The 24,240-nt window shown below is 47.0% G+C and overlaps 1 protein-coding gene across 2 annotated transcripts in view; it reads left to right on the plus strand.

Moving 5' to 3' along the window:
- Positions 1–24,240, plus strand: part of LOC143766550 (uncharacterized) — an 84,561-nt gene that overhangs the window by 25,170 nt on the left and 35,151 nt on the right. For both annotated transcript variants that reach the window (XM_077254323.1, XM_077254322.1), the window contains exons 2-5: positions 12,504–12,651; positions 12,781–12,960; positions 13,044–13,167; positions 13,251–13,348. In XM_077254323.1, coding sequence (XP_077110438.1) covers positions 12,574–12,651; positions 12,781–12,960; positions 13,044–13,167; positions 13,251–13,348 — 480 coding nt within the window. In that variant the 5' untranslated portion in view covers positions 12,504–12,573. The remainder of the gene's footprint in view (positions 1–12,503; positions 12,652–12,780; positions 12,961–13,043; positions 13,168–13,250; positions 13,349–24,240) is intronic.

The raw sequence follows: 24,240 nt of genomic DNA on the forward strand, positions 1-24,240 counted from the left end.
CCCCCCCCCCTTATACTCACCGAGGCTCCCGGTGTCCGTCCGCCTCCTCGCTGGGCGCCGCCATCTTCCAAAATGGCGGGCGCATGCTCAGTGCGCCCGCCGAATCTGCCGGTCGGCAGATTCGTTAAAAGTACATTTTGATCGCTGTGATAGGTTCTATCACAGCGATCAAAATAAAAAAATAATAAATTAACCCCCCCCTTTATCACCCCCATAGGTAGGGACAATAATAAAATAAAGAAAATATATTTTTTTTCTTTTTCCACTAGGGTTAGGGTTAGAACTAGGGTTAGGGTTAGAACTAGGGTTAGGGTTAGAACTAGGGTTAGGGGTAGGGTTAGGGTTACGGGTAGGGTTAGGGTTATGGCATGTGCACACAGTGCGGATTTGGCCGCTGCGAATTCGTAGCAGTTTTCCATCAGGTTTACAGTACCATGTACACCTATGGAAAACCAAATCCGCTGTGCCCATGGTGCGGAAAATTCCGTTCAGAAACGCTGCGTTGTATTTTCCGCAGCATGTCAATTCTTTGTGCGGATTCCGCAGCGTTTTACACCTGTTCCTCAATAGGAATCCGCAGGTGAAATCCGCACAAAAAAACTGGAAATCCGCTGTAAATCCGCAGGTAAAACGCAGTGCCTTTTACCTGCAGATTTTTCAAAAATCGTGTGGCAAAATCTCACACGAATCCGCAACGTGGGCACATAGCCTTAGGGTTAGGGTTGGAATAAGAGTTAGGGTTGGAATTAGGGCTAGGGTTGGAAATAGGGTTAAGATTAGGCTTGTGGTTAGGGTTACGGATAGGGTTAGGGGTGTGTTGGCGTTACAGTTGTGGTTAGGGTTGGGATTAGGGTTAGGGTTGGGATTAGGGTTAGGGTTAGGGTTGGAATTAGGGTTACGGGTGTGTTGGGGTTAGGGTTGTGGTTAGGGGTGTGTTGGGGTTAGGGTTGTGATTAGGGTTATGGCTACAGTTGGGATTAGGATTAGGGGTGTGTTGGGGTTAGTGTTGAAGTTAGAATTGAGGGGTTTCCACTGTTTAGGCACATCAGGGGTCTCCAAACGCAACATGGCGCCACCATTGATTCCAGCCAATCTTGCGTTCAAAAAGTCAAATGGTGCTCCCTCCCTTCCAAGCCCCGACGTGTGCCCAAACAGTGGTTTACCCCCACATATGGGGTACCAGTGTACTCAGGACAAACTGGGCAACAACTGTTGGGGTCCAATTTCTCCTGTTACCCTTGCAAAAATAAAAAATTACTTGCTAAAACATAATTTTTGAGTAAAGAACAATTATTTTTTATGTTCACGGCTCTGCGTTTTAAACTTCTGTGAAGCACTTGGGGGTTGAAAGTGCTCACCACACATCTAGATAAGTTCCTTGGGGGGGTCTATTTTCCAAAATGGGGTCACTTGTGGGGTGTTTCTACTGTTTAGGACCATCAGGGGCTCTGCAAATGCAACGTGACGCCTGGAGACCATTCCATCAAAGTCTGCATTTCAAATGTCACTACTTCCCTTCCGAGCCCTGACGTGTGCCCAAACAGTGGTTTACCCCCACATATGGGGTATCATCGTACTCAGGACAAACTGGACAACAACATTTTGGGTCCAATTTCTCCCATTACCCTTGGGAAAATAAAAAATTCTGGGCTAAAAATCATTTTTGAGGAAAGAAAAATTATTTTTTTATTTTCACGGCTCTGCGTTATAAACTTCTGTGAAGCACCTGGGGGTTATAAGTGCTCACTATGCTTCTAGATAAGTTCCTTGGGGGGGGTCTAGTTTCCAAAATGGGCTCACTTGTAGGGGAGCTCCAATGTTTAGGCACACAGGGGCTCTCCAAACGCGACATGGTGTCCGCTAACGATTGGAGCTAACTTTCCATTCAAAAAGTCAAATGGCACGCCTCCCATTCTGAGCCTTGCCGTGCACCCAAACAGTGGTTTACCCCCACATATGAGGTATCGGCGTACTCAGGAGAAATTGCCCAATAAATTTTAGGATCCATTTTATCCTGTTGCCCATGTGAAAATGAAAAAATTGAGGCTAAAAGAAATTTTGTGTGAAAAAAAAGTACTTTTTCATTTTTACGGATCAATTTGTGAAGCACCTGAGGGTTTAAATTGCTCACTATGCTTCTAGATAAGTTCCTTGGGGGGTCTAGTTTCCAAAATGGGGTCACTTGTGGGGGAGCTCCAATGTTTAGGCACACGGGGGCTCTCCAAACGCGACATGGTGTCCGCTAAAGATTGGAGCCAATTTTTCATTGAAAAAGTCAAATGGCGCTCCTTCCCTTCCGAGCCCTGCCGTGCGCCCAAACAGTGGTTTACCCCCACATATGAGGTATCAGCGTACTCAGGACAAATTGGACAACAACGTTCATGGTCCAGTTTCTCCTTTTACCCTTGGGAAAATAAAAAAAAATTCGCTAAAAGTTCATTTTTTCCTTCCATGTTGCTTCTGCTGCTGTGAAACACCTGAAGGGTTAATAAACTTCTTGAATGTGGTTTTGAGCACCTTGAGGGGTGCAGTTTTTAGAATGGTGTCACTTTTGGGTATTTTCAGCCATATAGAACCCTCAAACTAACTTCAAATGTGAGGTGGTCCCTAAAAAAAATGGTTTTGTAAATTTTGTTGTAAAAATGAGAAATCACTGGTCAAATTTTAACCCTTATAACTTCCTAGCAAAAAAATAATTTGTTTCCAAAATTGTGCTGATGTAAAGTAGACATGTGGGAAATGTTATTTATTAACTATTTTGTGTCACATAACTCTCTGGTTTAACAGAATAAAAATTCAAAATGTGAAAATTGCGAAATTTTCAAAATTTTCGCCAAATTTCCGTTTTTTTTACAGATAAACTAAAAAATTATCGACTTAAATTTACCACTAACATGAAGCCCAATATGTCACGAAAAAACAGTCTCAGAATCGCTAGGATCCGTTGAAGCGTTCCTGAGTTATTACCTCATAAAGGGACACTGGTCAGAATTTCAAAAAACGGCAAGGTCATTAAGGCCAAAATAGGCTGGGTCATGAAGGGGTTAACTCCTTAATAACCAATACACCTTTTTACTGATCTAAGATCTAAGAGAATACCATCCCCAGACAGGTGGCAACCCTGCAGCTGTTGTCTGTACGACAGGGGTGTCAAACTGCATTCCTCGAGGGCCTCAAACCATGCATGTTTTCAAGATTTCCTTAGCATTGCACAAAGTGCTGGAATCATTATCTGTGCAGGTGGTTAAATTATCACCTGTGCAATACAAGGAAATCCTGAAAACATGACCTGTTTGCGGCCCTCGAGGAATGCAGTACAATATAGCTGACAAAGCATCAGCCACAATCAGTGTTGGCACTGACCTTGGCTGTTTAAACCCCTTAAATGCTGCTGTCAAGTGACTTAAGCACCTAAATGGTTAAGGCTATGTGCGCACGTTGCAGATTTGCTTGAGGAAATTTCTGCATGGTTACTGCGTCTCTTAGCAGAAAACACAGTGGAAATTCTGTACTTTTTTATGCGGATTTGATGCGTTTCTATAAATCGTGAGCGCTAAATATATATAAAAAAATAAAAATAAGGAAAATGCATCACAATTCCTTTATTTATTCAAACTCTTCACGAGATACCCTCATTAATATTAACTAAAGACACACACACACACACAGGCTTGTAGGAGCATTAACATAATTAACCTACATATGCTGTAAAAAAAAACAACTAAGAAACCTGCGTGAAATGCAATGTTTATTTTTCAAAAAATAAAAATAAAACCTGCATGGGCTCCCGCATAATTTTCATAACCAGCAGAGGGAAAGCTGACAGCTGATGTTACTATTCTGGAAAGGAGCCAATAACCATAAAGGTTCCCAGGCTATTAATATCAGCTCACAGCTGTTTGCTTAGCCTTTACTGGCTATTTTACAGGGAGACACAAAATATTGACATGGGGTCCCTCTATCAAATCCAACCAGCAAAGGTTAGGCAGACAGCTGTAGGCTGATATTAATAGCCTGTGAAGAGGCCATGGATATTGGCAGCCCCACAGGCTAAAAACCATCAGCTCTCAGCCGTCCCAGAAATGGCGCATATTATAGATGTGCCAATTTTGGCATTTAGCCTCGCTCCTCCTACTTGCCCTGTAGCAGTGGGGTTCATATTTGTGCGGTTGATGTCACCTTTTTATTGTCAAGTAACATCAAGCCCACAGGTTAGTAATGGAGAGGCATCTATCAGACATCTCTCCATTACTACGCTGGCCTAATGTCACCTTACAATACAAAGGTGACATTAACCCCTTATTACCCCATATGCCACCGCTACAGGGCAGTGAGAAGACAGAGGCTGAGTGCCAGAATTGGCGCATCATGCAGATGCACCTTTTCTGGGGTGGTAATAACCATGGTACCTCTCTAGGCATCTGTCCTCAGTCACTGGCTTTCCCTCTGTGGCACAGAAAATTGTGCGGGAGCCCACGCCATTTTTTTCAGTGAAGCATTTTTATTAAATACATACAGGCCCCAAATTTTACACACACACACACACACACACACACACACACACACACACACACACACACACACACCAAATGTTTAGACACACCTAATTTAAAGATTTTTCTGTATTTTCGGTAAAATTGTACATTCACACTGAAGGCATCAAAACTATGTGGAATTATATACTTAATAAAAGTGTAAGACAACTGAAAATATGTCTTATATTCTAGGTTTTTCAAAGTAGCCACCTTTTTGCTTTGATGGCTGCTTTGCACACTCTTGGCATTTTCTTGATGAGCTTCAAGAGGTAGTCACCGGGAATGGTCTTCCAACAATCTTGAAGGAGTTCCCAGAGATGCTTAGCACTTGTTGGCCCTTTTTGCCTTCACTCTGCGGTCCAGCTTACCCCAAACCATCTCGATTGGGTTCAGGTTTGGTGACTGTGGAGACCAGGTCATCTGGCGTAGCACCCCATCACTCATCTTCTTGGTCAAATAGCCCTTACACAGCCTGGAGGTGTGTTTGGGGTCATTGTCCTGTTGAAAAATAAATGATGGTCCAACTAAACGCAAATAGGATGGAATAGCATGCCGCTGCAAGAAGCTGTGGTAGCCATGCAGGGTCAGTATGCCTTCAATTTTGAATAAATCCCCAACAGTGTCACCAGCAAAGCACCCCCAAACCATTACATCTCCTCCTCCATGCTTCACGGTGGGAACCAGGCATGTAGAGTCCATCCGTTCACCTTTTCTGTGTTGCACAAAGACACGGTGGTTGGAACCAAAGATCTCAAATTTGGACTCATCTGACCAAAGCACAGATTTCCACTGATCTAATGTCCATTCCTTGTGTTATTTAGCCCAAACAAGTCTCTTCTGCTTGTTCCCTGTCCTTAGCAGTGGTTTCCTAGCAGCTATATTACCATGAAGGCCTGCTGCACAAAGTCTCCTCTTAAGGGCTTGTTTCCATTTGCGAGAAACACGTCCGTATGTCGCATGTGGAAACCAAGCTGTGGCGCCGGCACTCCAAAGCGGAGCGTGCGGCTGCATACGAACACATGGAGCTGCACGCTCCGCTCCAAAGTGCCGGCGCCACAGCTTGGTTTCCACATGCGAGATACGGATGTTTTTCTCGCAAATGGAAACAAGCCCTAACAGTTGTTGTAGAGATGCATCTGCTGCTAGAACTCTGTGTGGCATTGACCTGGTCTCTAATCTGAGCTGCTGTTAACCTGCGATTTCTGAGGCTGGTGACTCGGATAAACTTATCCTCAGAAGCAGAGGTGACTCTTGGTCTTCCTTTCCTGGGGCGGTCCTTATGTGAGCCAGTTTCTTTGTAGCGCTGGGTGGTTTTAGCCACTGCACTTGGGGACACTTTCAAAGTTTTCCCAATTTTTCGGACCGACTGACCTTCATTTCTTAAAGTAATGATGGCCACTCGTTTTTCTTTACTTAGCTGCTTTTTTTCTTGCCATAATACAAATTCTAACAGTCTATTCAGTAGGACTATCAGCTGTGTATCCACCAGACTTCTGCACAACACAACTGATGGTCCCAACCCCATTTATAAGGCATGAAATCCCACTTCTGAAACCTGACAGGGCACACCTGTGAAGTGAAAACCATTTACGGTGACAACCTCTTGCAGCTCATCAAGAGAATGCCAAGAGTGTCGAAAGCAGTCATCAAAGCAAAAGGTGGCTACTTTGAAGAACCTAGAATATAAGACATTTTCAGTTGTTTCACCCTTTTTGTTAAGTATATAATTCCACATGTGTTAATTCATAGTTTTGATGCCTTCAGTGTGAATGTACAATTTTCATAGTCATGAAAATACAGAAAAATCTTTAAATGAGGTGTGTCCAACTTTTGGTCTGTAGTGTATCTCTTTAGATTTTATATACACCTATACTGTGTATATATATCTATTCTATTGTATCCTGTCAGTGTGATTTTACTGTACACTGCACCTGAATTGTCGGGCCTTTCAAAGGACACCGTTGCGTATTTCTCGCAAGTCACACTGATGGCCCATGTGGTGCGAGTTTTTCTTGCACAAATAGACTTTCATTGGCGAGTCTCGGCTGATATACGGTGCAAATCACAGCATACTGCAATTTCACTCGCACATATAATAGGGCCGTGAAAAAAAAAAAAGTGATGGGAGATTAACATTGGTCTGAGTGCTATTCGATTTTTTTTTTTTTTTTTTTTTTTCTCGCATAGCACTCGTCCGTATTCCTCTCTAGTGTGACTCCGGCCTTCAAGGGAAAATCATTCAAAATTCTATTTTTTACAATTTGTAAAATTTTCTGATTTCTTACAAAATAAAGCAAAACATATCAACTCAAGTTTACCATTATCATAAAGTCTAATATGTCACGAAAAAAAAAAAAATAATCTCAAAAGCAATGGGATGTTGAAGCATTCCAGAGTTATTACTATATAAAGTGACACTGGTCAGATTTAAAAAAATTGGCCCCGCCACAAAGAGCTTGTACAAGTGAACATTGTTTCAAAAGTGGTTTACCTGTCTCAGGCAGGTTTCACACCAGCGTTCGGCAGCCTTCTTCCTCCGTTAAGCCCTGACCCCTGCTGCACCTCTTCCTTCAGCTCCGCCTAAGTCTGCATGCGTCCCCTATCTTTAACATTGGGTACGCAGGCATGCCTCATTTTGACGATGCGGAGAACTGCGTGGAACGCAACATGTTGCATTGTATTGCGGTCGGCGCATCCGCTTGGCCTGCGTACCCAATGTTAAAGACAGGGTATGCAGGACGCATGCAGACGTAGGCGGAACTGAAGGAAGAGGTGTGGCAGTGAGCGGGGCTTAGGCTACTTTCCCACTAGTCCGTCGGCCTGACGGACAGTGTGTTTTATGTAGCACAACGTGGGCAGCGGAGGCAGTTTTACAACGCATCCTTGGCCCATTGTGAGTTCCGGGGAGGAGGGGGCGGAGTTTCGGCCGCGCATGCGCAGTCGAAAATGGCGGACTCGACGCACAAAAAAAAGTTACATGGAACTTTTTTTTTGTGCCGACAGTCCGCCAAAACACGACGGATGCGACGTGTGGCAATCCGTCCCAATGCGTCGCTAATGAAAGTCTATGGAGAAAAAACGCATCATGCAGGCAACTTTGCATGTTGCGTTTTTTCTCCAAAACGATGCAATGAGACGTGCCTCACATGACGCTAATGTGAAAGTAGCCTTAAGGTACCTTCACACGAAACGACATCGCTAGCGATCCGTGACGTTGCAGCGTCCTGGCTAGCGATATCGTTTCGTTTGACACGCAGCAGCGATCAGGATCCTGCTGTGATGTCGCTGGTCGCTGAATAAAGTCCAGAACTTTATTTGGTCGTCCGATCGCTGTGTATCGTTGTGTTTGAAAGCAAAAGCAACGATACCCAGCGATGTTTTACACTGGTAACCAGGGTAAACATCGGGTTACCAAGCGCAGGGCCGCGCTTAGTAACCCGATGTTTACCCTGGTTACCAGCGTAAAAGTAAAAAAAAACAAACAGCACATACTTACATGCGTCCCCCAGCGTCTGCTTCCTGACACTTACTGAGCGCCGGCACCTAAAGTGAAAGTACAGCGGTGACGTCACCGCTGTGCTGTTAGGGCCGGAGCTCAGTCAGTGTCAGGAAGCAGACGCTGGGGGACGCATGTAAGTATGTGCTGTTTGTTTTTTTTACTTTTACGCTGGTAACCAGGGTAAACATCGGGTTACTAAGCGCGGCCCTGCGCTTAGCAACCCGATGTTTACCCTGGTTACCCGGGGACCTCGGCATCGTTGGTCGCTGGAGAGCGGTCTGTGTGACAGCTCTCCAGCGATCAAACAGCGACGCTGCAGCGATCGGCATCGCTGTCGCTATCGCTGCAGCGTCGCTTCGTGTGAAGGTACCTTTAACGGAGGAAGAAGGCTGCCATCCGCAGCTCTGCCGAATGCTGGTGTGAAACCAGCCTAAGGCTGTTATTATAGCACCTTCCATGTGTTACACAGATACATCATGGGCTTGTCCTGCCCTACGCATGAAATGAAAGGCTAAAATACAATGTGGCGACTTCATCAGAGCAATGTTTTATTTACATTCAGAACTGGTTTAAGAGGAACAAATTACCATTTCCCACAGAAATCTCAGACTTTTACTTATAGAAATACTGGATAAATATCATTTTAACATTAGATATAGAAACATTTCTAATTTTATAAAACTGCATTTTTTTGCATTAAATAACTGTATGCCTTTGCTTGTTTCATTTTATGCATTTCTAAAGTATTGTAAAACTGTAATATGCTGTTTGTGCATGTGGGCTGGACTGTCGGGTTGGTATGTGGCTCTGCCCCCCCCCCCCCCCCCCCCAGGCCTGCCTCCGGTGTCTGAGGTTTCTGTGTCCCGGACCAGAGATCATAATACCAAAACCATTTCCAAAACAACCAAAATTGAACAGCAGATCTCTTGGGAGGCAGACTTTAGTCTTCTGTTGCAGAAGCAAAGTACTCTTAAACTGATAGGCGCAGAGTAGGATGCACTAGAAAGTTGGCGTGCATGATTGTTCAGGGCACTGGCGGTGTGGACCGGCCACCAGAGAAGGCCTAGACCGAAGCCTGGATATTTTAAGAGCAGGGTCACAGGAGCCTCTGGAAAACATGGAGGCTGCATGAATAGGAAGCTTTCCTCAGGAGACGTCCATATTGCTCAGGGGCAAACTAGGACATATTTGTCCTGTCCTTTCCATTTTTTCTTTTTTTTAAAGTAGCCCCCTCACTGCCTGGTAGGATATACCTGTCCTGAAGATCACACATCATTCTTCGCAGACCGATGATGAAGATGGGCATGGAATAACCTGGACGCAGACCTTTCGGCGGCTGGCACATAACGGATTCGTCTTCCCTCCCTACTCTATCTGGCTCTGGGGGGGCGAGAGGGTAGGGGGATTGACCGTCCTCTGGGGAACCACAAACACTCTTGATGTGTTAGGGCCTTGCCTCGTAGACCACAGATGATAAGGTAGTGACAATTCTAGGTGGGAGATTAGAGTGACAATTCCACTGTCGCCCTCAAAAGCCGTATCTGAAAAAAAAAAAATTAAAAAGAAAAAGTAAAATCATTAATAAAAAAACCCCCAAAACCTAAGTCAGAAACTGGGCTAGGCGGTCCAGACCCATGTCTGCCTCCTACTGACATTAAGCTAAAAAGGATTAGCTTCGTGCCAGTTGGTGGTGTAGCCTACTCTACAGGGAAATACCTAATTTTTTTTTTTTTGCATAGCATAAGCAGCATACACTCATGTTTTTTTTTTGTGTACCCCAATGAAGCATTAGCACCCCCCCCCACATCAACCAGATGGCCACACAGCATAACCTCGCTCCCCCAGTCAGAAACCTCCATCTCACCTTAACCAGCGGACCCCACAGGATAAATCCAAAGCCCACCAGACATTCCCTCCCCTCAAGCGTAAATCCAAATATGACTCCCCCTGCCCCAACCATAAATCCCATCAGACACCCACCCAATCGAACTCCACCCCAGCTTAAACTCTCATCGGACGTCCAACCCCCACAAATCACCATCTGACGTCCAACCCCCATCGGATGTCCAACCCCCACAAACCCACATCGGACCCCGACCCCCCCAACCAGCACAAACCCCCAGAGGCGGACCCCCCACCCAGCACAAACCCCCAGATGCAGACCTCCACCCAGCACAAACCCCTATCAGATGTGGACCCCACCCACCCAGCACAAACCCCCATCAGACGTAGACCCCCCCACCCAGCACACCCCCCCTTCGGATGTCCACCCCCCCACCCAGCTTAAACCCTCTTCAGCCCCCCCAAACCCAACCCATAAGCAGGTTGCCCCCCCCAATAAAAGGGATCCCCCAGTAAGCAGGTCACCCCCTAATAAAAGGGTTCCATCCGTAAGCAGCAGGTCGTCCCCAAATCCCACCACGGGATCCCCCCCAATAGCCAGCAGCAGGTCGCCTCCCCACATTCCACGACGAGCAGGTCGCCTCCCCACATTCCACGACAAGCAGGTCGCACCCCACATTCCACGACAAGCAGGTCGCCTCCCCACATTCCACGACAAGCAGGTCGCACCCCACAAGCAGGTCGCCCTCAAATCTCACCACAGGGGTTCCCCCAATAGCCAGCAGCAGCGGAACCCTTCAAAATCCCACCGCAGGTCACTCCCCACACAGACAAGTAGGTCGACCACCACAGGGCCTCCCCCCAATAGCGATCAGCAAGTAGCATTTTTTCACCCTGAAACCACTAACCTCCATGGCGTCCACAAGCTATCATGCTGCTTTCATTTGCCGCCTTGGTAAAAAGAGACTACGCCCATGGCCGGAGACACACTGGTGCGAGATACGGCATAGTCTCGCTGGTTAAAAGCAAGCTGTGGCACCGGCACTCCGGAGCGGAGCGTGCAGCTCCATGTATTGCTATGCAGCTGCACGCTCCGCTCTGGAGTGCCGGTGCCACAGCTTGCTTTTAACCAGCGAGACTCTGCCGTATCTCGCACCAGTGTGTCTCCGGCCTATGATGTGAACTCAGAACGCGCCCCCTCACGATAGGACACGCCCCCGGAAACGACGTCACACCTGGAAGGAGCCCATACACTCTAGCATTTACCATTATTCTCTATGTGGAGTGCGGGTGGAGGTCGGTGCTGGAGGCTCCATTATTCTCTATGTGGAGTGCGGCTCTGCGAGTGGAGGTCGGTGCTGGAGGCTCCATTATTCTCTGTGGAGTGCGGCTCTGCGGGTGGAGGTCGGTGCCGGAGGCTCCCATTATTCTCTATGTGGAGTGCGGCTCTGCGGGTGGAGGTCGGTGCTGGAGGCTCCATTATTCTCTATAGGAGAGCGGCTCTGCGGGTGGAGGTCGGTGCCGGAGGCTCCATTATTCTCTGTGGAGTGCGGGTGGAGGTCGGTGCTGGAGGCTCCATTATTCTCTATGTGGAGTGCAGCTCTGCGGGTGGAGGTCAGTGCTGGAGGCTCCATTATTCTCTATGTGGAGTGCGGCTCTGCGGGTGGAGTTTCCACACCAGAACTGTAGCAGGTAAAGACCCCAATATCCACAGGTGTCCCTTCTAATTGGAGGGGAAGCTATCACCCCTAATAATCCTCGGACAGTTCTGACAAACACGGAAAAGTGCCCCTTTATGGAGGTGACAGAAAGTCTGTTTAGTCCCTTTAGCTCCATAGTATCAGCTCTAATCCAATGGTGAGAGAGCGATTTACCCTGAAGAGTCGCAGATTTTGGGGTTGTTGTAAAATGTTATATTTAGGGGGTTTTGTGTTGTCTCCTTATAAGAATCACAATGGTTTTGTTCCTTTTCGCTGATAGATACAAACGACTATGAAAGACGGGAACCAAGGAAACATGTATTACTCTCATAGTACGGGGCCTCCACACAGTATTGTCAGGAAACCTTCATATAGAGGCCGGTGGGGATGGAGTCAGTGACCGACTCTGGACAAATATGTTCCTAGAGCCGTAGTAGAAGATGAAGATGTCGTCCTCACCATGAAGTCGTTAATTCTCTTGTCACGTGTAATGAATATCTCCTGCAGTATTACTAATGCCGATTCCAGGGTCGGTAAATGAGACGAGAATTAGCGTTATGGAAGATGAGTCTATGAGGAACGTATTCAGCTGCCGACTCCGAGGGAGAAACTGCTTGTTGTCTGTGGCCTAAATATATAGGTTTTATTAGTAGATGGAAAGAAGAAAACTAAACACTGTAAAATAGCAAATATACCATTGCTGCTTGGGTCCCCGCCAGTCTCTCTATTTTCTGCTCAGTCCTAACGAAGTTATGATTCTTACAGCCAACCAGTCACCAAAGCAGTGAGCAACATAGGCAGTGATACGTTCCAGTCCATACAAGACTAGAGAGTACAACATCTACAAGTTTTATCTTTTTATGTGTTTCCCCTTATTATCGCCAGGATTTTTATGATGTTACATCGGCTCATCTTTTTCTCATTCAGGTCTCTACAATATCCGATCCTCTGTGAAGATCTACTATAGAAGAGAATTTTCCTGATTTACCCATCAAGGATGGATATGGACAGAGACAAGATGGCGGAGAGGATATTACACCTCACCCTAGAGATCCTCTTCCGGCTTACTGGAGAGGTGAGAGATTCTGATGACGTCACATTACACCATTCTTATCTATGGAAATAACAGATGGACAGAACTGGAGAGGTGAGGACTCTGGAAATGTCTGTAGTGAGATTTATTAATGTGTCTCTCCATAACCAGGAATACACAGTAGTGAAGAAGACCTCTAGTGAACGCTGTCAGGACCCTGTGTCTGAGGGATGCGGAAGACCCCTGAGCCCAATCACGGGGCCTCAACCTCACCCCCTGATACATGAGGACATCAATGACCAGAAGATCCTAGAACTCACCTACAAGATGATTGAGCTGCTGACTGGAGAGGTGACACTGCTGGGAATGCTGGGACATTATACAGTAACGCTATGAAGGGATCGGGGGGATGACGGTGTCATTGTATGTGTCAGGTTCCTATAAGGTGTCAGGATGTCGCCGTCTATTTCTCAATGGAGGAGTGGGAGTATTTAGAAGGACACAAAGATGTGTACAAGGACGTCATGATGGAGGTTCCCCAGCCCCTTAAATCACCAGGTAATGGACTGGACTAAATACACACGGCCTATAATTATCTGTATGTAAAGAATAAATTCAGTCCCTGTATGTGTTTCTTCCAGATCTATCCAGTAAGATGACAACACCAGAGAGATGTCCCCATCCTCTTCTTCCACAGGACTGTAAACAAGAAGATCCCAATGTTCCTCAGGATCATCAGGTAGATAGAGAGGTGTCATGAGCTCTCCCCTATGATGTGTAGACAACTGTGAAGGTTTTGTGCTCAGTTTTGTTTTATCCACCATTATTATGTGTTTTTTTTTTTTTTTAATTATCGCTGACCGCACCCACTGAGAGAAGGGATCCGTCCCCAGTAACAGGAAACCTACAGATGAAAAGGGGCTCACCTCCTCAGTTGGTTTTTTGTTCCTGCGGGAACCTGCACAGGAAAGATTACCTTGGCCTGTTCCTGCCACCTGTGCGGTGTCTGGGGAACGGCTGGGGCTGCGGCACCAGAAGCAGCGTCTGGAGATCCCTGCCTGTCAGTCTTCACCCTCGTCTGATGGTGGATGATGTGAGGCCAGGATCCGGAAGAGGCTGTCCTGGCTCACGCGGTGCAGTAGGACCAGACCGGCACTCATCTTGTGGAGGGGGATGCGTGCATCGGCTGCCCTTCTCTTCCATCGGGCAGTGCTTCCGGGTTTAAGCCCATGCATGCGCACTACCCATTCAACATTACTGAACTGAAATTGCTTGGGTTCACTTCCAGTAAGTATAAGATCCGGTGGCCTCCTGCTGCCAATGTGTCCCAAAGATGTCCTCTCCAGGAGAATCTGAGGTGCACCCACAGGTGGTGGAAGTGCAGCCGGACAGCAATCCCAATAACAGCAGTGGGCTCTCCCAAGAGGGCAACTCCACTAACAAGAGTGTACGGAGTAAGCTGTACCATCTAGAACTCGTGCTGTGCCTCCGCTTCCAGAACCGGTACCACATCACAGCTTCACTGGGTGAGTGTTACATGACTCTGCCTACTAAGCTGACTCACCTTCTTTCTGTGTACCTCCCTATCAGGCTAAGAAAACTAAAAAAGCCAAGCACAAAGAATGTGCCTTGTGCTCACAACCCCTTCCTGACCTCTATCTTAAAAGACTGTGTCAGGCCATGTGCACACGTTCAGTATTTTTCGCGTTTTTTCACTATAAAACCGTGATAAAAACGCGATAAAAACGCTAACCTAAGCCTCCCATTATTTTCAGTGGATTCCGCATTTTTTGTGCAAATGTAGCCTTTTTTTGCGCGAAAAAATCGCATCGCGGAAAAAAAAGCAACATGTTCATTAAAATGCGGAATTGCAGGGGATTCCGCACACCTAGGAGTGCATTGATCTGCTTACTTCCTGCACAGGGCTGTGCACACCATGCGGGAAGTAAGCAGATTATGTGCGGTTGGTACCCAGGGTGGAGGAGCGGAGACTCTCCTCCACGGACTGGGCACCACATAATTGGTAAAAAAAAAAAGAATTAAAATAAAAAATAGTCCTATACTCACCTTCGATGTCCTCCGCAGTGTTCCCGCCTCACCGCTGCATGCTGCCGCTTCAGCTCCTGTAGCTGCTGTGCGGTGAAGGACCTGCGGTGACGTCACTGTCTTGTGATTGGTCGAGACCGGTCATGTGAACGCTCATGTGACCGGGGCGTCATGGAAGGTCCTAAAGCACACCGGCATCTATAGGAACGGACGCCTGCAGGTGAGTATAACCATTTTTTTTATTTTTTTTATTATTTTTAAACATTCTATCTTTTACTATAGATGCTGCATAGGCAGCATCTATAGTAAAAAGATGGTCACACTTGTCAAACGCTATGTTTGAGAAGTGTGACCAACCTGTCAGTCAGTTTTCCAAGCGATGCTACAGATCGCTTGGAAAACTTTAGCATTCTGCAAGCTAATTACGCTTGCAGAATGCTAAAAAAACGCGAAAAAAACCGGAAAAAAAAAATGCGGATTTCTTGCAGAAAATTTCCGGTTTTCTTCAGGAAATTTCTGCAAGAAATCCGGACGTGTGCACATACCCTCAGAGTTGTATCAGCCAGACTTTAGAGGAGGAGTCCTCAGTTAGATCCGCTGATATATGATTAATGATAAGAGAGGAACTTCAGTCCTTAGGATGTTCAAACAGGCCTAAGAAACATAAGTCTAAAGCAAGGAGTGTTACCCCTGTCTCCAGTTCTGCTTCCAGTAGTGACCAGGCTGGATTCTCTGGTGCTTCTGATTCATTGTCATCTGGTGAAGAAGGGCTATCTTTTTTTTTCCCATAGAGAGTATGGATAACCTGGTGAAATCAGTTAGAAATAGTTAGAAATACCATGGGGCTTTTAGAGGTGAAAGAGGTTAGATCTACAAAGGAAATTATGTTTGCAGGTCTCTCGCAGAAAAAGAGACGAGCTTTCCCGGTTATTGGTGTGGTGAAGGATTTGGTCAGGATGGAATGGAGCAAGCAGGGACAGCGCGAGGGTTCCTCCCTTCATCTTCCAGGAGGAGGTATATCTTTGTCCCTTTGAGGAAGATGACCGGACAGCTTGGTCCAAGGTGGACTCCGCAGTGGCCTCGACTTCTAGACATTTTGTCCTGCCTGTAGAAGATTCTGTGGTCCTATCTGACCCTCTAGACAAGTGTTTCTCAACTCCAATCCTCAAGACCCACCAACAGGTCATGTTTTCAGGATTTCCTTAGTATTGCCCAGGTGATGGAATTAATGCTTGAGCAGGTAATGAAATTATCACCTGTGCAATACTAAGTAAATCCTGAAAACATGACCTGTTGGTGGGTCTTGAGGACTGGAGTTGAGAAACATTGCTCTAGACGGCAAAGCAGAGACATTACTTAAAAGATCATGGGAGTCCTGCACCAGAGCCTTTAGACCGGCTATATCCAGAACATGTACAAAAATTGTACATGTTCTGGATAAAATTGTACAAAGTCTAAATTGTGCACAATTCCATGCCAAGGTGAGTTCCTGTTTGGCAGTGTGCTCGATTAGATCCTCACCAAGGCGGGAAAGAGAAAGAAGGGGTTCCCTAAACAGTCTGTTCCGTCCTACAGGAGGGCCTTCAGAAAGTGACCATTCGGTAGAAGGTGGCCTTATGAAAACCGAGATCGCTGGGTGACAAAGGTGACCAAACAAAAAGGTGCCCATTTTAGCGGATCCTCTCCCAGGAAGAGTAATAAATTCCATTGACCCTGACCTCCTGTGGGCGGCAGGTTAAAAATGTTTTGCCACAGATGGCGGGAGATCACTTCTAATCCCTGGACCATGGGCTTAGTAACATCGGGGTTGAAACTAGAGTTTTGTTGAATCCCCTCAGATTCCTTTGTCATCACCTCTCTTAGATCCCCGGCACAACAGGAGGCTCTTGAGTTGGAGGTTTTATGTCTATTATCTAAGCATGTCCTGGTGGAGGTCCCGGGAGACCAGGAGGGAAGGGGATTCCATGGGTAGTGAAACCGTCCAGGATAGTTACTACGAATGCTAGCCCTGATGGATGGGGAGCTCATATGGACGATAACCTGGCCCAGGGGCAGAGGTCCATGGAGGAGGCGGTTGACTCCTCAAATCTAAAGGAATTAAAGGCAGTCAGTCATGCTTTACATCGCTTTCTCCCACAGCTGCGGGGGACGCATGTGAGAGTTTTGTCGGACAATACCATGTCAGTTGCATACGTAAATTGGCAAGGCGGAACTTGATCAAAATTGCTGATGTCTACTGTGGTGGATGTTCTCGATCTGGCCGAAGCCCATCTCTTGTCCCTCTCAGCCCTTCACATCAGGGGAGTGGAAAATCTTAAAGCGGCTTCCTCAGTCGCCATACGTTCTATCAGAGAGAATGGGGTCTGTCACCAAGTATTCAGGAATTTAGTGGACTTGTGGGGACTTCCGGAAATAGACTTGTTTGCTACCAGGGACAACAGAAAGGTCCAAAGATTTGCCTCCCTGGACAGAGCAGATCAGCCGGAGTTGGTCGACTCCCTCCAGTTCCCTTGTCGCTTCAGTCTGGCCTATGCGTTTCCTCCAATGATGGTGCTTCCACAAGTCATCAGGAAGATCAGGGACGAGAGAGAAATATCGGATTACTCAAGGGTAATGCTCTTTTATAGAGCCCACGACAGCACCCACTGAGAGGGGATCCGCCCCTAGGAACAGGAAACCTACAGAGAGATAAAAGGGGCGGCCCCCCCTAGCTCCTCAGTTGTTTTACAGAGAAAAAGGAGGAACCGCCGCCAGGTTTTTTAGTTTAACAGGTTTTAGGCATATATACATATTTACAACTTCATACCATATTACTCTATTATATACATCTCCCTATTAAGACACCACGTGCAACTAAATAAAGAAAAGGGAGGGATTTGAATGGGTGCTGTCGTGGGCTCTATAAAAGAGCATTACCGGTGAGTAATCCGATATTTTCTATTCGCCACGACAGCACCCACTGAGAGATTTTCAGAGACTATATACTGGGTGGGTTAACTGAATCAAGAACCGAAAGCCCAAAGGTTAGGTCAGAAGCAGCAGATAGATCTAATCTATAGTGTCTATAGAAGGTATTTGGTGAAGACCAAGTTGCAGCCTTACATATAAGATCTATCGGCACATTCGCCCTTTCTGCCCAGGAGGTCGATACGGCTCTTGTGGAGTGTGCTCCCACATGCATTGGAGGATCTCTTCCTCCAGCTTTATACGCCAGGACTATGGCATCTCTTATCCAGCGCGATAGCGTGTTCTTTGTAACTCTGGAACCCTTGGTTTTTCCCTGGAAAGACACAGAGAGCCATACTCTTCCTCCAGTCCCTAGTCTTCTCTAAATAGGCTAGAATAGTTCTCTTAACATCTAGGGTATGAAGCCTGGCTTCTTCTGGAGTCGAGTGGTCTTTATAAAAGGTAGGTAATAAGATCTCCTGGGATCTATGAAAACTAGTGGCTACCTTAGGGAGATAACAAGGGTCCGTTTTCAAAATTATTCTATCGGATGTCACGGATAGATAAGGAGGGTCAATTGACAAGGCATGGAGGTCACTCACTCTTCTAGCGGATACTAACGCTACTAACAGTATTGTTTTTAGCGAGATGTTCTTTAGTGAGGCCGCATCTAGAGGCTCAAACGGGCTTTGTGTCAAGGCATCTAGAACCAGAGATAGATCCCACTGAGGCACCTGTGGAATATGAATAGGTTTTGATCGTTCACATGCTGATATAAAACGAGAAACCCATCTATCTCTGCCACATCATAACTAAAGAGTGCTCCCAGAGCTGAGACCTGGACTCTTAGGGTATTTACAGACAGTCCCAATTCAAGCCCTTTTTGTAAGAACTCCAATATTGAAAATATAGGTACCTCAGCGGAAAGTTGTGCAGTATGAAATTGGAGGAATTTTTTCCAAACCCTGACATAGATTTGGGTAGTAGAAGGCTTCCTACTCTTCATAAGAGTATCTATAAGCCCACTGGAAAAACCCCTTACAGTTAGTAAGTGCCTCTCAAATTCCATACAGTCAGATTCATGCCTTTTACCCGAGGATGGAAAAACGGTCCCTGAGACAACAGGTCCTTGGACTGAGGCAGGATCCAAGGGTCTGTAGTTGACATCGCCCTGAGCCAGGAGAACCATGGCCTTTTGGGCCAGAATGGGGCCACCAACAGAACTCTTGCCCCCTCCTCCCTTATTTTTCTTATTACTATAGGTAATAGATTCCATGGAGGGGATGCATAGGCTAGGTCGAATGTCCATGGCACCTGAAGGGCATCGAATATGTCGGGGTTGTCCAGTCTGCAAAGGGAGGCAAAAGTTTTGACCTGACGGTTGGACCTTGTTGCGAATAGGTCTATTTGAGGTACTCCCCATCGGTCTGTTATCAATCTGAAAATCTTTCTGCTGAGCATCCACTCCCCCTGATGAAGGGTATGGCGACTGAGGAAATCGGCCTGAACGTTGTCTATGCCTCTGATGTGCACCGCTGATAAGGACAACAGATGACTTTCGGCTAAGGTCATGATGTCTGATGAGATTTCCATAAGATTTTCTGACCGTGTACCTCCTTGATGATTCAAATAGGCTACTGCCGAGGTGTTGTCTGAGAGGACCCTTGTGTGAGAGCCTCGTAGCTGGGGAAGAAAGTGGAGTAGGGAATAATATATGGCTCTTAATTCTTTTACATTAGAGGAATTAGCCAGTTCTGACCTGGACCAAAGGCCCTGAACCACCTGATCTTTAAAATGTGCTCCTCAGCCTTCCGGACTAGCATCTGTGGTTACTATGGTAGAAGGGGTGATGACCCAAGGTACCCCCTCTGATAGATTTCCCCAATCTAACCACCATGTAAGGGAGTGTACTACCTCTGATGTAAAGTAAATTGTTCGGTCTAAATGTCCTTTATTTTTAATGTCCTCCTGCAATATGAATTTCTGGAGCTGCCTGGTATGGAATTGTGCCCATTTAACCGCAGGGATACATGATGACAGTGAACCTAGTAATGACATGGCATTTCTCAGTGACATACTACGTCTTTTGATTGCCAGGCTTACTTTGCCAACAATAGAAGACTTCTTATCATCAGGTAACCGACAAATTTGGTCCACTGAATCCAGAAGGAGTCCTAGGAATCTCTGACAAGTGACGGGTTGGAGTCTGGATTTTTCCCAGTTGACAATCCAGCCCAGCGTTTGTAAGGAAAACGCCACCTCCTCCAACCTTTGTTCACACTGTAAGGAGTTTTTTCCCACAATTAGTAGATCATCCAGATATGGAATGACCAGAGTGTCTTTTAATCGCAGAAAAGACATTACCTCCAATAGCAATTTAGTAAAGACCCTAGGCGCCATAGATAGGCCAAAGGGCATTGCCCTATATTGTAAATGACGAATTTGCCCGTCTATAAATACTGCTACCCGAAGAAACTGCTGGTGTGACTGGTGTATAGGAAGATGGTAATACGCATCCTTAAGATCCAGTACTACCATGTAACAGTTTGGGAACAGATTTTTAATGGCTGATCGAACAGATTCCATTTTAAATGTTGTGGGTCTTATGAACGTGTTCAGTTTTCTCAAATTAAATATAGTTCTATAGGATCCGTCAGGTTTAGTAATCAGAAACAAGGGGGAGTAGAACCCCACCCCTGTTTGAGATGACGGAACGTCTATCAAAACCCGTTTGGCAAGAAGGGACTTAATTTCTATCTCCAGTGCTTCCTGTTGTAGTCTGGATTTTAGGGAGGTGAGCAGGAAGGAATCCGGAGGTTTTCGGATAAAGTCTAGGGTGAGGCCTGAGGATATTAATTTTAAGGCCCATGGATTAACAGTTATTTTATTCCACTGATTTATAAATCCTAGAAGTCTACCGCCCACTGGTGGAATAGGGTTCCCGGAATTTTTCAGCTGGTTTGAAGGGACGTTTGTTGAACAAATTGCCCTTTTGCCTGAACTCTTTGTGCCTCCATTCTTTAAAGCCTCCCTTTCTGCCAAATGATGGCTTCCTGAATGCCCTTCTGTAAGAAGGAACAAATGGATTAGGGAAGCCCTTTTTTCGCTCACCCGCCTTAGTGAGAATTTCATCCAACACACTTCCAAAGAGGTACTCACCCTGACAGGGTATGGCACATAATTTGGATCTAGATTGGGCATCTCCCTTCCAGTTTTTTAGCCATAAGGCTCGGCGAGCAGTATTGGAGAGGCTAGCTGTTCTGGCCGCCAGGCGGAGAGAATCCACGGAGGCATCGGATATAAATGCCGCAGCACCTTTTATCAAGGGAATTGACGCACGTAATTTCTCTCTAGAAACACCGTTTCTGATATTTTGGTCCAGCTGCTCTAACCAAACCAGCATAGACCTACTGGTACATGTGGCTGAGATTGCTGGCTTGAAAGCAGTGACACAGGCCTCCCATGATTTTTTAAGGAGTGCATCCGATTTCCTGTCCATGGGATCGGATAAGGAACCTGCATCCTCTACAGGTAAAGAGGAACGGCGAGATGTAGATGCTACTGCCGCATCGACTTTCGGTACTTTAGCCCAGGAATCCATATCCTCGTCATCAAAGGGGTAGCGTCTCTTGCAGGGTATTAAAAGAAAGAACCTGGCACTCAACTTAATGCTTGTGAGATTTTAATCGTAGTAGCCAAAACGTTTCGGTCCTATATCTGGACCTTCATCAGTTACGTACTATGATGAAAAAAGTAAATGACTGTAGTGTCATATAAGGCACAGCATGGTCTGCGTCTGGTATTTGCGCAGATAGGTTTAGGCACACAGAATGGACTTATTCACGCTGATAGGTGCTGTGCTTGTGTCCAGACACGGAATCCCCGGGATATAGGACCGAAACGTTTTGGCTACTACGATTAAAATCTCACAAGCATTAAGTTGAGTGCCAGGTTCTTTCTTTTAGTATCACATGGTGTGGGAACCTACCTGGGCACCACCAGTAGTAGTGCACACGGCTTTATCTTTGATCTTGCAGGGTATTGGCACAAACCCCTTTTGCCCTTTACCCCATTCTTTTTTAATGAGGTCTTTTATGGCCTGATTTACGGGAAATACCTGGCCCTTCCGCTGAGAAAGACCAGCGAACATAAGTTCCTGTGGCGTTTGGGGTTCTTTTGATTCAGCCAACCCCATCGTACTTCTTACTGACTTTATTAAGTTGTTGACACCGTCAGTAGGAAAACAGACTTAGTTCTGTTCCCCTGATGACTCAGACGATTGAGACACATCCGAATCCACCTCTCCACTCTCTGCTGACGTGTCAGCTCTAGGTGAGTGCAGCGCCCCAGAGTCCTGGTCGTTGCAGTACTGTGGCTCCGCCGCTAAGGGGAGCTATGGTACGTCTGATGGCACTGAAGGAGTTCATCTGACCAGGTATCACAGACACCAATACATTTCACAGCCGGGCCTCCAGGGGAAGCTAAGGGTTCTATTCACTAGGCCACTCCCCACCATTGTGGGTAAACTGGGGGTCAGGCAGGAAGTTAGGAGAGAAAGCTGACTGGATTAGACCAGACAACACCTTGTGGCAGAGGGTGTTGTGGGGGAAGAGACAGTAGGGTCTCTGTCAGGGGTGGGATCCTGACAGAGGCTTGGCAAATTGAGCGAACGTAACGGGACCGTGCCTGCTCAGCATAGCGGCGGTGCCCAAGGAAGGATCAGAAGCGAGATAGATTGTGCTGAGTGAGAAACGAGATCGAAGCGATAGGAGAATACCAGTAGGAGTCGTGCGTAAGACCGAGGCAACATCCTATTGAGGCGCACAACCGGTGGCCGGAACGCCGAGGGAGTATTATACCGTTCAGCTTCAAGCAATACTCTAAACAGCGGCAGGACAGTCAGTCTAAGGCGGGCTGTCTCACACAAATCACCTATGCAGTCTTGGGGGGCAACTTGTGGAGAGGGGCGACTTTAGGGTCCCGGAAGAGCTCCGAGCCTACCCGTCAAACGGGTGCCGTCCCAACCAGAACATCAGGGAGGGACGGAGGATTAGCAGAACATCATCTAATCGAGTTGTGAGGGAACTTAAGAAACAGACACAACAGTTGTGGGGACTTTCCGTAAGCACAGCAGGGAAGGACCACAACACATAGCGCAAGCAGGAAGGCACAGATCTCCACCTGTGAAGAGAACTCTGGAGGTGTCATTGGACCGGCCGGACTTGCGCAGCCTGGTGAACTGTATTCTGGACTGAGGACTCAGAGACCTTCAGTAAAGAGGTAAAGAGACTGCAACCTGGTGTCCTCGTTATTTACTGCGACCTGCACCCCACAACTGCACCACTATCACCACTCATTGCACCGGATGTCCCCCACTGACCGGCAGGGCCACGGACCGGGTCTAGCCACCGTGACAACCCCAGAACAGAGACTCAGAGACCCGGTGCCGGGTACCCCTCGGCCCAGCGGCGGTGTGGGGGCGCTCCATGAGGACTTTTCCACATTAACAGAGGGGCCCCCTCCTAACGACTGCAGCTCCTCACGAATTATAAGCCGTATGTCATTCATTTTGACAGACTCCTCCTGCCGCAAGGTGTTGTTTATACAGGCCTGACACAGGTTTTTAAGATAAGAGTCAGGCAGGGGCTCAGTACATATAGCACACTGTTTATGCTTTGTTTTCCCCGTCCTCTTTGCCTAAAACATAAGCAGAGGAAATACTTATAAACTTTCTTGAAGCTATACCACACTCACCCAGAAGCACATGTATCTACCGGTTGCTGGGTTTGCCTGGCCTGGGGTGTGGAACGGGACGATCTGCCTCCTGATTTCACAGTGGAATCACTCCTCTTTGAGTGTCCACTATTCTTATTTCTGGTATCACCACCGGGTATCAGTGGGTCCTCCATAGGGCGCACAGAGACTTCCTCTTGGGACGACATGATAGCGCGCTGTCTGTCCCGCTCATGTGCAATTTATAGTGCAGGATTTACACACACACCCCCCTCTTTTTTTTTTTTTTTTTTTTTATTACCTGATCCATTGGTGCAGCGTCAGGGGGACAAGGAGAAAACCGCCTAGAGGAAACCAATATGGCGGTTCCCCCGGAAATAGACTGCTGAACTCCTGGGGGCAGGGATCTACTTCCGTGATGCGGCTCCACTGCGCATGCGCCGGCGTCCCAGCCGGCCGGCTTTTCAAGCGCTTCTTCTACCCACGTCGCCGCCATACCTGAGGGACTGGGGAAACAGCTGATGACCGCTCCACACACTCTGGAGGGTATCGTCACCTGGCTCCGGAAACCTGCTTCTTTCAGGTAACTCGGTCGGCCCAGGCACACCGCATCACCGGCCGTCCCTTACAACGATGTCCCAGCAGGGAGATCGTTGTTCACCACCGACTATAACAGATGAGGGGGGAACCAGCAGGAACGCCCGACCCTGTTCACTCGCTCTGGAGCCCCTGTTGCTCAGCAGAGACGCACAGGCGGCATCCAGGCAAGTTTTCCTCTTGACATTAGCTTCAGAGAATCTTCTCTGTGGGTTCCCCTTTAGGAACAGGAAACCAACTGAGGAGCAAGGGGGGGCCGCCCCTTTTATCTCTCTGTAGGTTTCCTGTTCCTAGGGGCGGATCCCCTCT

The sequence above is a fragment of the Ranitomeya variabilis genome, chromosome 4 (genome assembly GCF_051348905.1).
Source record: "Ranitomeya variabilis isolate aRanVar5 chromosome 4, aRanVar5.hap1, whole genome shotgun sequence".
In the NCBI taxonomy this organism is placed as follows: Eukaryota; Metazoa; Chordata; class Amphibia; order Anura; family Dendrobatidae; genus Ranitomeya; species Ranitomeya variabilis.